The following is a 12,592-nucleotide window of genomic DNA, read 5'->3' as shown; positions in this document are numbered from 1 at the left end:
CCATCCATCCATCCATCCATTCTTTCATTTATCCATTAATCCATCCATCCTTCCTTCAATGTATCCATCCATCCATCCATCCATCCATTTATCCATCCATCCATCCATCCATTTATCCATCCTTCCTTCCATTTCTTCATCCATCCATCCATCCATCCATCAAAACTACTTTTTGTTTGGACTCAAACAACATCACCGATAGATATGCTGTTGTGTTTCTAAGAAAGGGTTAGGGGGAGGAGAAGGGGGCGTGTGCTCTTACCTTCCAATCCCCAGGCGGCATCAGCTGATCACAGCATTCCTGCAGAGACAAGCAGAGGAAGAACACACGGTGTCAAAGAAGGACGGACAGAAGCCGAGCTGTCCTTCCTCTCACTCTGAAGGACCCATCCCTGATCTGGCCTCTGGTCCGTCCAGAGGAAACACCAACAGCTCACACACTGCATCGTCTCCTGACATTCTCCTCACAGAGAAAAGTGGTGATGATGAGGGAAAAAGTCGACAAATGAGGTGAAGGTGGCTGAACGTTAGGCTGTGGAAAACTGGATCCAGATCGCCCCCAGTCCAACCAGACAATGGCCCCACACAAACCCACTCCAGGATGAAGAATGATAGATAGAGCAGCAACCAGACTCCCAGAAGAAAGAGGAACAATGAACAACTCTCAAATAACCAGTTAAAGCTTATAATTCTGCAGACTGAAGAATAGAAGAATTTCTGTGTGTGTGTGTGTGGAGAGGGGGGGTCTGGTTTCAGCTCACACTGATGGACAGGTTTGCATTCTATCCAAATGTGTCTCTGAAATTCCTCAAAAGCAATCTGGAAAAACGCCAAATCGGATCTGGAAAAACGCCAAATCGTATTCATCTGTCTGGTCACCCTAAAATTAGGCAGACTTATATTTTTCTATGAAAAGCGAACAGCAGGTTCAAAGTTTCAAAGATCTGCCTCTAGTCCTCCAAACCTTCTTGAGAAGGATGGCTCCTCCACAGAGTTTCCACAATAAAGGATACATTGTCATAAAATGTAATAAAAATGACCTTAAAATAAAATTGTTTGAAGTAAAGATCTGTTAAAGTTATAAAGGTTTGGAACTGGAAAAATCCAAAAGTTTATGTTGGGAACTCCAACTGTAAATCTGAAACAGATCTTCTGCTTTCACAGGTATATATTTATGTCATCAATCAATATGGAGAACCACTACTTCTGTTTTTGGATTTAGGTTCATGCTTGTTCTCCACTTTTTACCCACTTAAAGCTTCTCTTTCTTTCCACTTGGATGACATGAAGCCTTTTTTAAAATCAACAGATATTCCTGCTGAGACATTTTTACTCCCTCTACAGCTTTATTACAGCCAGCAGTGCTGGTGTCCTAACCCTCATATGACTCATCGATGAAATCATGCTCATCAATATATTTTATGGATCTATCTTCCGGGAAGCGGGCAGAGAATCTATAGTTTTAGATTTTATGTCCGTTTCTATTTTCGAACAGAAGAGTAACACTCTCGGTCTTCCTGTCCCATAAACTGGCGTCAGACGTCCAGTCAGAGGCGAGACCGCAGAAGGTTGGATCAGTGACCACTGTGTCATAAAAGGTTTAAGATTCACCTCGACACTAAACTCCATTTGTCTTTTCCAATCATCCTCACTCTGAAGGGAGCATCAGACCTTGGCCAACAGAGGGCCTCCTCCACATTCATGTTCAGCTTTTCTTCAGGCAGATTCTCTATGTCGATTACAGACTCAACCTCTTGAAAAATCTGTCTGTTTCATATCCTATAAGACCCAACAATTTATTGAAATGACCTTACCCCTATGGTTCATTTGTTCTCTTCATTATTCAGAGTGATTCATCCAAAAAAACCTTAACGTTACTGATAGTTTAGTTCAGAAAAGCTGAAGTGAAAATCAAAAGCAACACAAATAAATGAAGAAAAAGCAGATAGTGACATAAAAACCAATTTTGATCATAGAAATGTGGTAATCTTATACTATATATTTTACTCAGGAGTTTCAGCCAAATCAGTTGTTTAGGGATTTTTTATTTTTTAACCGGAGGAACATTTTAGCTCAAATCTGAAAGATGCAAACCTGCCCTTCAAAATAAGATGCACTGCAATGAAACAGGATTATTGGTGTTTACAAAAACACAGATGTGAAAGAAAATGATGCATGCAAGAAAGCAACATCTTTAAAAACATTTTTAAAACGTATTTAATAAAGTGAGATTTATCTGAACCGGCTGCCTTTCAGCAGAAAATGGCAGCAGGAAGACAGATGGAGTTCCGTTTCCTGTCACACATGCACAACAGTGTTCTGAAGAGAACCTCTAAAATGAAACAACATATAAACAGACAGAGTGGAACGTCAGACAGATGGATGGATGAAAGAGAGACAGCACAAAAACGGGGTCTGAGGACGGCTGAGTCAGTTCTGAACTCCCACCGTTAGGGGGCGGGGCAATAAAACGTCAGCATGAGGAGCTGTGTCAGTGATGGCAGTGCTGTGGTGGAACCAGCAGAGGGCAGTCTTCCCTAATCTCTGCATGGAGCCTTCATGTGAGACTGACCTTTTGGTTCCTCCACAGAGGTGTATCTGTGTGTGTCTCTGTGTGTGTTTGTCTATATGTGTGTTGTATGAGTGTGTGACGGTGTGCATGTGTTTGTGTGTATTTGTGTGTATGTCTCTGTTTTTCTATGTCTGTGTGAGAAGGTGTGTTTGTTTGTCTATGAGGGAGTGTTTGTCTATATGTGTGTGGGACTTTGTGTGTTGTGTGTCTGGGGTGTGTTTGCGTGTGTGTGTGCCTATGTTTTTGTGTGTGTGGGAGTGTGTGTCTATATAATTGTTTTCTGTGTGTGACTTTGTGTGGGTGTGTACTTTTTGTCTGTGTGTGGATATCTTTGTGTTTAGGTGTGTGCGTGTGTCTGTCTGTATTTTGTGTGTGTCTTTGTAAGTGTGTGTGTGTGTATGTATTTTTCATTGTGTGTGCATCTGTGTGTTTTTATGTGTGCTTGTGTTTTTGTGTGTCTCTTTGGGTCTTTTTCTGTGTGTTTGCTTGTCTGTTTTTCTGTGTGTGTGTCTGTCTATTTGTCAATGTCTTTGTGTGTTATCAGTGTGTGTGTGTTCCATATTTGTGACTTCTAATTCATTATATTTGTTTGTTTATTTTGTTAATGTCATAATAATGCTTTTACATTTGTGTTTGTCTTAGATCCATTTTGCGTTTTTGAAGATGCTTAATAATAAACAAAATTACATATTGAAAAATAAACTCTCTCTCTCTCTCTCTTGTATATATATATATATATATATATATATATATATATATATATATACATATATATATATATATATATACATATATATATATATAGTCACTGATGTTATCTGTGCTTTCTGTTGGACTCAAACCGCCACATCTGCCGGGTGTGTTTGTTTCTGCTTGCTCTGGTAGTTACCGGGATAACCCCGCTGGTCCGACGGCGGGTCTGGCGGAGCCAGTGCCGCGCGATGGCATGCCAGCGGTGAGCGGGGCGGCGGGGGGGAGGGGGTTCGTTAGGGGGCTCGGTGCTGGCAGGGCAGGGGGGGCCCCCTGATGCCTCCTCTCCTTTATCCTGCTGTGTTGTGAAACAACAAGCACAACAAGGAGTTTATTGGGAAACAACAGCCGGGCAGACCAACAAACAAACACACTTGAACGTCCTTCATCGTGATGGCTCCAGATCACAAGCCAGGCCAAATATCAGCCCCCCATCAGGTTTCCATGGAGACCTGCTGCAGCTCATAGGGGAACTATCAGGTTTCATGACAGGATCCAGAATTCTCCTCTGACGTCTTTTTGACCACACATCAAGTAACAACCTTTAAGCCTTTATACATCACTGAATTCTCATGTCTGCTGTCCGGTCTCAGCAGACACTCCTACTGAGTCTGGATCTGCCACAGGTTCCTCCTGACCTTCCACTGGACCGAGTTTTCTTCTCCACGGTCACCCGTTCCTTACTCAGTACAGGGATCACACCGAAAACAAATCCATGATTTGTTGGTCATTTAGTATTTCTACTGTTTAGATAAACTGGACTTTTGAGATGATCTGGACAGAATTGGATTATAAACATTGTAGTTATTTTACTAATCCTGTCTGGATTTGTGCGTCATTATTCTTTTAACTTCACTGAATCTCTATCAGACTGCACATGTGGGTTTATTATGGAGACTTCAGAAACACAAAATGAGGATGATGCAAAACTTTTAGCAATACTTGGTTTTTGGAGTGTAATTTTTTTCCAATATATGCCAACGTTCAGACCATGATACTTCCACCATCATGCTTTAGACTGCTCTCAGTGAGATTTTTGTTTCTGTTGTTAACTCACAGGAATATTTATCTTTTTGAGCTGCAGCAGCAATAAAGCTTCTGATCTAATTCATTCCACCACAAAAGATTCTTTTCTTTTTATGTGAGATGATGACAGCATTTGTCATTCACTGAAGGACTGCAGCCGCAGACTGTAAAGATCTGCACGCACCGACCTAAAGCTCTGAAGAAGAAGTGGAGGGTGCAGAACCTTGATGGTGATCTGCAGCCTGAAGCCACAGCAGGACAGAAAACGGGCAGAAACTCACCGTCTCAGAGTCCACGCCTCTCTTTTCGGGCAGCAGCGGCTTCTCTTCCGTGATCTGCTGCTCCTTCCCCGCCATCCTGGACAGTAACCTGACAATGACGAGAAAAAAATGTGTGAGCTTCAGCTTCACATCATGCAAATCAGTCAGGAGGATGACAAGCTGTGAAGCTGGAATCAACAGCAATCGACAACGCTGAGACTCAGCAACAGAAGCGGTTCAGAGATAACCTCAAAATGAAATTGAAAATATTAACGTTGGTGTGGAACATAAAATAGAGAAGCACAATATTATATTTTGTGGACCCCATCTATATCTTTAATTTCATTTGTGATGGATAAAGACCAACATCTGGGACCGGGTGGTAGAGGCAACAGTCTAAGCAGACTTCCCTCTCCCCGGCCACATCCTCCAGCTCCTCTTGGGGGACCCCGAGGCGTCCCCAGGCCAGCCCAGATATGATCCTGGACTGCAGTTGTGTCCCTCTGATCTGCTCAGAAACGGGCTTTGAGCAGTCAAACATTCCCTGTGCTCATCAGAACCAACCTTTTTATTATTATTATCAGTTTTAGGTCTAGACATTCAACAGCTTTGTAAATATTGAGTTATTTTGACTGCCCCGCCCCCAGCCGTGAATTAAAGGTATGTTTCCCAGCAAAGTTGGAGTATATTTAACTGAGGCCCGGAGGCCGGTCTTGTGGCCATATGGGACATTGCTGACAGTAGGTTCTGAACAAACACCCGAGCCTAGTGGCTTGTCTGTAGTCCTTCCTTTGGCTGTGTTGGAGGGGGAATTCACAAAACAATTACATGGAAAAAAACCTTTTATGATTTCAAGTGTTCTGACTGATGGCGTCTTTTTTGTCTCTCTTCAGTTGTTTCTGTCTCTTTGTGTTTCTCTGACTCACGTCTGTTCTTTTCTGATTGATGCTTCTGTCTCCAATCTTTCCTTGACATTTTCCCCACCTCTCCCCCCATCACATCTCTTTGACGACTCTGTCGTGTTACGTCAGTGAGGGTCACGGTGGTGAGGCTCTGACGTCATCAGACAGATTTACAAACATATGAACCCTACAGAGCAGATTATTCACCATTTGATTAACAACAGTTAAAGTGTGTTATTTAAAATTTCATTTCAACATTTTCTTCTGTTTACAAAAGTTATAATTGACTAACTTTAACTTTGAAATGAAGTCCGTGTGTCGCTCCTCCTGTAGAAACACGTGAATAACTTTTTTATAGAAGTTTTCCTATTCTTTCTTCAGTTTTAAAAGTCTCTCTGTCTCTATGAAGATCACTGCCAGTGACGAATCTCCACAAATTCCTGAGTGTAGACACATAATCCTCCATTTAGAAAATGACTATATTAAACTAAGCAATATTAAAGGGGCCATACTGAGAAAAATCAACTTTGTGAGCTTTTAAGTGTATTATACTGTTCTTTCCTCACTATACAGAACCTCAAAGCGGTATTTTGATTCATATCACGCATTTCTAAGTAATCCTCTAAAAATCTGCGCTCTCAACAACAGCCCCTCCCATACCCACGAAAATGAGTGGGTCCTCACTTGCTTAGATCACAAGGTGAGAACCGCCCCTCCAGGAAGAGTCTGCTCCACCCACAGGCTAACACAAACACTTTATCCTGCAAAGCTAGCAGCTCGAGCTAAAGGTGATCACATTCTCTGGGCCGGAGGTCTGCAAACTGCAGCTCCAGATCCACATGTGGATCTTTTATCTATCTCTCCATGGTGGCTTCTTAGCCAAACATGACATAACAAAACTCAGCAGTGTAAGACTGCTGAGGAGAAAGAGGGGAAAAGAACAAAAACAAAACAGAAAAGAAAAATAAAATAGCATTTTTTTTAAAGTAAGGATTACTTAATTATCATTTATTTAATTTAGATGAGTTAAATGTATACATTGATGTCTGAGGTTCACATATATGATAAACTATGTAGGTTTTTACATCCTGTTGACCTGAAGACGTCTTGTTTGATCAACTCTACCTCCAGAATGAACAGATTTATATGCAAAACTTTGGTCAAAAGTTTGGTCCTTTATGAGTTAAAAGAACATATTATCTTGTGCTTCACAACATTGTTACTAGCTGTTCAGAGCTGCACTGAGATGATCCTGTTTGGTACAGAGCATCTTTTATTTTGAAAAGAAGTTATTTGAGCTTCTGTCAAATGTTAAAAAATGACATTTTGAGAGATGCCAGTTTCTTTTTTTTGTTTGTTTTTGTTCATGCCAAAAATATACATAATTCATATTTATTATTAAAAAAAAGAAAGTCATAAATGCAAACCCAAATTTCTTAAAGGTGAAAGTAAGACTATGCAGCTCCTTCTAGGTTTTGATCAGTAAAAAACAAGCCCAAACGGCTCTTTTACTGTTAAAGGTTGCCGACCTCTGCTCTGGGCTCACCAGCGCCCACTGTTCTGAGGCAGGCGTACTGCAGAGAGATAGACGAACTGCCGGCCTCACCAGCTGATTTCTCATGTATTTGAACAGGAAACTCGTAAATTCACTACTTTTTTCACTAAAGTAATGTTAAAAACCCACACAGAAAAAGGTAATAATAGAATAGTCATGTCTAAAAAATAATATTTAATTTTTATTATAATAATGACTGAATGAATGAAAACATTTTAAAAGTACATTAATCTTATTCAAATATTTAAGCTATATTTTGCAGGTGAGGCACAGTCCCACTTGCCTCCCCTGACTGTACGTCACTGTGTTACAGCCTTCTTTGTGGTCCTAGTGTGTCTGAGATTTTCCTGTGTTCATTATGCCTTCCACCCGCAGGAGGCCCGCATGCTTCTGCCTGCAGTGAGGCGGGAGCAATGTGGCTATGGGAGATGAGTCCCTTCGGCTATAGGATGGCTGCAACCACAGGCTCTGCTGCTGACCTCGTGAAACTCCAAACTCGTGTAGGTTCAAGCAACAACCCGCCATTGACAACGATTTGGGTCATTAATAGCCCCAACTTCATAAAAAGTGCTACAACTCAGATCCGGCGTCTGGTGAAACCCAACGGAACGGATTCGGAGCCGGAGAGGTCAGACCGCACAGTTCAGACGTGATCGTCTGCAGTGGAGGTTCCTCTCGCACTTCTAAAATTGTGTAAAGACCACCGGTTGCAGCCGTGGGACCCCTGCAGCGGCTCATGTTTGGGTCCACGCTTACTGCTCCAGTTCTGCTTCACAAATGTCGTTTTTATGAAACTTCATTAGGAAACCAGAAAGATTGCGCCACTCTATTAATTCACTTTTGTGCCGTTATGACCCTCCAGTTTCTGCATGGGTTTTCTTACAGTATTAAGTAAAGTTCTCAAACTTGTGTTTATGCTGAGTTTTTTGTGTCGTTTCCACATGAAAGCTTTGATTTGCTGTTTGTCATTTACAGCAGCATCCACTCTGCTCCTGTTTTGTATGATTGTTCCCTCCCGTTCACTTCACTGCTCATTAAACAGCTGATGTGCTTTGTAATTCCTCCCACCCCCTGGTTCACTTTTTCCTTTATGTAACCCCCCCAAATGTCCTGTGGATAGGGGATGTAACACTTCACACATCTCATCCTTCTCTGTTTTTGGCTCCGCTCCCCCTCCTGCAGCTCTGCTCTCTTTGACATGCTTATGTAAGACGGCTGCTTGTGAAATCAATTAGTAGTGTTGCGACGGCTAAATTTGGCCTCATGACGCCACAGGTGCTGGTGGGGAGATGACTGCGCCCTCTTCCTCACAGCTTCTGTTTGTCACATAACTCCTGATCGGTGCTCACAGAGGGAAGGTTGTGTTGCTTCTTTCACAGAAAAATTGGATCCAGATCTGAAGAATCTTTTTATGGCCCTAAAACCCACAAATGAAGGCATCTCAGTGAATGATAGAAGTGTCATTTTTTCCTTAAAGCCGACTGTGTATTTTAAAAATAGCTGATTACTTCACTGAGTCAGAGCTGTAGGTGAGTTTGAAGTGAGGGTCGGGGTCGACAGGGTCAGTTCTGTGGGCTGTGACTTCCAGATAGCATGTCCAGGACTCATGGCAGACGGTGCTGGAAATGTAATGTTTCTAGTTGTTGTCATTTAACATGTTTACAATCATTTTTAGGTTCTCTTTTATAAAGTTTTTGAGCTCCTCTGTGCTGTTACATTGATGGAAACGCAGATCTCAGAGAGTTGCTAGAGCAGTCGCCATCATTACGTCTGCTGGGATCACTGTCCACAGCAGAATGGCGTCCAGCAGGGGCTCCTTCCAGGACATAGAGAGTTCAGAATCCAGCAGTAACTCAGCATCAGCTTTCATTTCAAGGAGGCGTCTGGCGTTCCAGACAGGAAGTGCCCACACAAAGCAAAAATCCCAAAGACCTCTACAGAGAAATAATCAGCTGTTACTGTCTTGGTTTACAGTTCCCTTTGTCCCCCCCAACTTGGAACAACCCCTCACCGGCCCTAAGCCCATCCTCCAGCAAAACCATCTGTCTGCTCCGACCCTAAACCCTGGAAAAACATCTGCCAACTTGCATCTCCATTTCAGTAAACTACATTTGCCACTCAGTCACTCCATTTGACAGAATAACTGTTCTTGCTCTGATACATTTTTCAACATGTACTTGATATTTTTTTTCATAATGTTTTTTCTTTATTTCAAGTTATTCAGGTTATAAACTGACCAATCAGGTGCCTCAGTAAAAGGATGTGGTCTCACGTCAATGTTAATGTTTGCCAGATTTCATGAAGCCTGCTTCCAATAAGCTCACTCCTGATTGGTGAGACTGGTTGCCATAGAAACAAGGACTCGAACCGACCCGGACCAATTACTGCTTACTAACGTCATCTGATTCCAACATGGTGGCAAAAAAATTGCAACTGAATTGACATTTGGTTGGAGCCAAAACTAATTAAAACTAATCAAAACTCATTAATTCTCTATGGGTTACGTCACACTCAGCTCTCATAAACCGTCACCCACAGCTGGAAACCCCTCATGTGTGGGTGGCCAAGTTGAACGACTGATTTGGTGAACACAAACCCAGCTATTGTTGAACCCCACATAAGCCAGAGAACTAATGCTCCACCTGGACTCCCAACCAAACCTGAATGCTGTAGTGAAGAACCAGAAGCTGAGGCTGCATCCCACTGATGGCTGCCTATGGAGATGTTGTGTTTCCATTACAAATGTGCAAAACTTTATCTCATAATTATGTGAACAAACACAAGCCAACTCATGCAAAAAGTCATGAATACTTTGATTTACAACAGATACATTCAGATTTCTGCCACAGGACTAGTGCTCATCATCATCTATCAAAGGAGACGTCGGCGTCATGGAGCGGTGAGCTACACGGAAGCAGCTACAAATAGAGATTTAGGAAATGGTGGTTGATGATTTTATAGAGGAGCTGTGGATCCAACAATTCCACACGACACGCTCAACTTTTGATGAGCTGTTTCTGTTGCGGTTTAGCAGAAAACATGTCAATTTCGCCAGAGACAACCCTCTTTTTCAGTTGTATTTATTCCAGTTCTTTTTCTTACTTGATCTTTTTTCATGATGTTCTTCCACAGTGAAGGTCTGACATCAAACCAGCCGAGCACGCTGCTGTCAGGAGTCAGCCCTCATGCAGGTAAGCCTTTCTGGGAGTTATATGAGAGCTCGGTGTTGGGCAGAACAAACTGGACTTCTCCCCTTTTCCCCCTCCATGCTTCACTGCTTTTTTCCCCGTCTTTAGTTCTTCCTAAACTGCATTGCCATGACAACCCAGCAGGGTCCCGCAGTCACCGTATTTATTCTTCATGCTTCTCCTTTTCAAAATCACACATTTGTTTTCCCACCACCTTGAAAAGTGATTGATGTTTTCTTCCTGCTACAAGTTGCTGAAAACATGATAAAAGAAATGTCCGGAAACATCCAGAGTGCTCTTATGAAGAATTTTAGAACTTCAAACAAACAAAATATGTTTTAGAACAAAAATAGTTGTTATCTTGGTTTTTCAGAAGTAAAGTAGGGAACAACTTTGCTGCTGAGATGAGCCAAAAGCAAAAACGAGGATTATGAGAAGAAAAAGAAGGGATGAAAGTGGATTTATAACAGTGAAAGTAAAAAATAAGTTGTGCCTTTTTATATCAACAAAAGCATAAAAACATTTTTGTTTTCCGTAATAAAATAGACATTTATCATTTAAGTTGATCGTTTTACTGTGGTTAGCAGGGTGGAAGTCACAAATAAAAAAGATAAAAGTGATAATAAAACACAAAAGAGGCCTTTCATACAGACCTGACATTTACTGTTTGGAAATGGTCACTCTTATCTCTGCAGATGGAAAGAGCTCTAAAAGCTGAAAGGAACCAAAAATGGAAATCTTCCAGCTGGACTCACCTCCCCTCTTTGAGTGATGCAGAAGGCCCCACCCATGTTTTCCATTCATCAGGTCATTTCCACAAATCCCTCCTTCTTTCGGTCTCTCCAAAAGAGAAATGAGCTTCTCTTCTGTCCAGCAACGCAAGAAGCCACAAAGACAAAGATCTGAGTCCCCACCTGTGAGAGGAGGGCAGTGTGGCTACAGAGGTGTCAAAGTCAAACCGGTTAAAAAGTTACAGTATGTTAAAGATTTTTGTGTTTAAGTGTCGCCGACGATGCCTCAGGTGTTAAAGGGTTATTGCGAATAAGCTGAGGTGAACTTAACAGTACAAAACCATTTGTATCATTTTTCATACAGGCATTTATGAGACTCCTATCTCATTAGCATGATCCAAATGTTCCCTTTAACTTGGTCCATGCTTTCTGCCATGTAGTTCCCCCTCATTCCACTAGGGGCAGTAGAAGGCCTTTTTCTGATCATTTCAAAATGTCTGCCTCCATGAAATCTCAAAACACTTTTGGTTGAAAAAGTTTTGCTAATTTTTTTAAACTTTATGGTAATAATAGCTCATCTATTGTTATTGATATTTACTGAAAATGCAAAAGCTATTTCCTAAATCTTAAATTTGCTAAAGAACTATGAAAGAGTGCTGAAGTTGACCTAAATTTCTGAAAAATTTGTAGCAAAATTACTTAAAAATCCCTAATACCTGCCAATTTAGCAAAAATATTTAGTCTCTCCTAAATATGAGCTAAGCTACAAATTAGCACCCAAAACCTTAGTAGGTGTCAAATTAGCCAAAATAGCTAGCTTGTTGCTTAAATGCTATAGCTAAACTCCAAAATAGCCTAAAATTCCTCAGTAAACTAAATTAGTCAAAAATGTTAGCCTGTTGCTAAAATAGAAGCTAAAGTCTGAATTAGTAGAAAAGATGAAAACATCCCCCATGAATGTATGAATATATTTAAAGGCTTGATGTTAATCTACTTCAAATTTTGAAATTTGAAGACTTTCTCATTCATTTCGTATGGGGCATATTTAGCTCAATATTTCAAAAAAATATAAAGTGTATGAATACCAAAAATACAAGCAGTAATGTCCTGAACAAGCTGAATGTTCTGATACTAAGATTGCTGAAATCACTGAAAGTGTGATTGAGTTTTTATGCTTAAAAACACAGAAAGTCGCAGGAGGATCACTGCTTACTAAGCATTCACACAATTATTGTGAGCAAAAGTTTAACAAATCTTAAATGTATGATTATTGATACTTTCTATATCTCACAAGAAAAAATGAATTTGCTCATTTTTTTGTGGATTTGATCAAATGGGTTAAAAAACATGTTAATTCCAAGAACTGACAATTCTTTCAGTTCTTTGATATAGTGCTGTCAAATGAAGAGCTGGTAGAAAACTTAACTATAGTATAAATAAATAAATAAATAAAATTGCACAAAAATAGAATCAATAAAAACAAAAATATTTGAATGTATTAGAAAACTTTAACATTTTGATGTATTGAGGGGAAATCTGGACTCCACGTGTCTGAAAAACTGTGAGAATAATCTGAAGTATTTGATATGTAATCTGCAGACAGATGCT

The 12,592-nt window shown here is 40.7% G+C and overlaps 1 protein-coding gene across 7 annotated transcripts in view; it reads right to left on the bottom strand.

Moving 5' to 3' along the window:
• The window catches only part of ndrg4 (NDRG family member 4), a 57,074-nt gene that overhangs the window by 24,904 nt on the left and 19,578 nt on the right, over positions 1 to 12,592 (bottom strand). For 3 of the 7 annotated variants that reach the window (XM_024258874.2, XM_024258877.2, XM_024258875.2), the window contains exons 2-4: positions 4,630 to 4,717; positions 3,462 to 3,620; positions 263 to 301 (exon numbers count right to left, since the gene is read on the bottom strand). In XM_024258874.2, the coding sequence (XP_024114642.1) occupies positions 263 to 301; positions 3,462 to 3,620; positions 4,630 to 4,704 (273 nt within the window). In that variant the 5' untranslated portion in view covers positions 4,705 to 4,717. The remainder of the gene's footprint in view (positions 1 to 262; positions 302 to 3,461; positions 3,621 to 4,629; positions 4,718 to 12,592) is intronic. The other 4 variants (XM_024258876.2, XM_036212215.1, XM_024258878.2 and 1 more) reach the window with 2 other exon arrangements.

Source organism: Oryzias melastigma, linkage group LG6 (genome assembly GCF_002922805.2).
Source record: "Oryzias melastigma strain HK-1 linkage group LG6, ASM292280v2, whole genome shotgun sequence".
Taxonomy (NCBI): Eukaryota; Metazoa; Chordata; class Actinopteri; order Beloniformes; family Adrianichthyidae; genus Oryzias; species Oryzias melastigma.
Note: the sequence above shows the minus strand (reverse complement) of the source record. Positions and strands in the feature narration are given on the sequence as shown.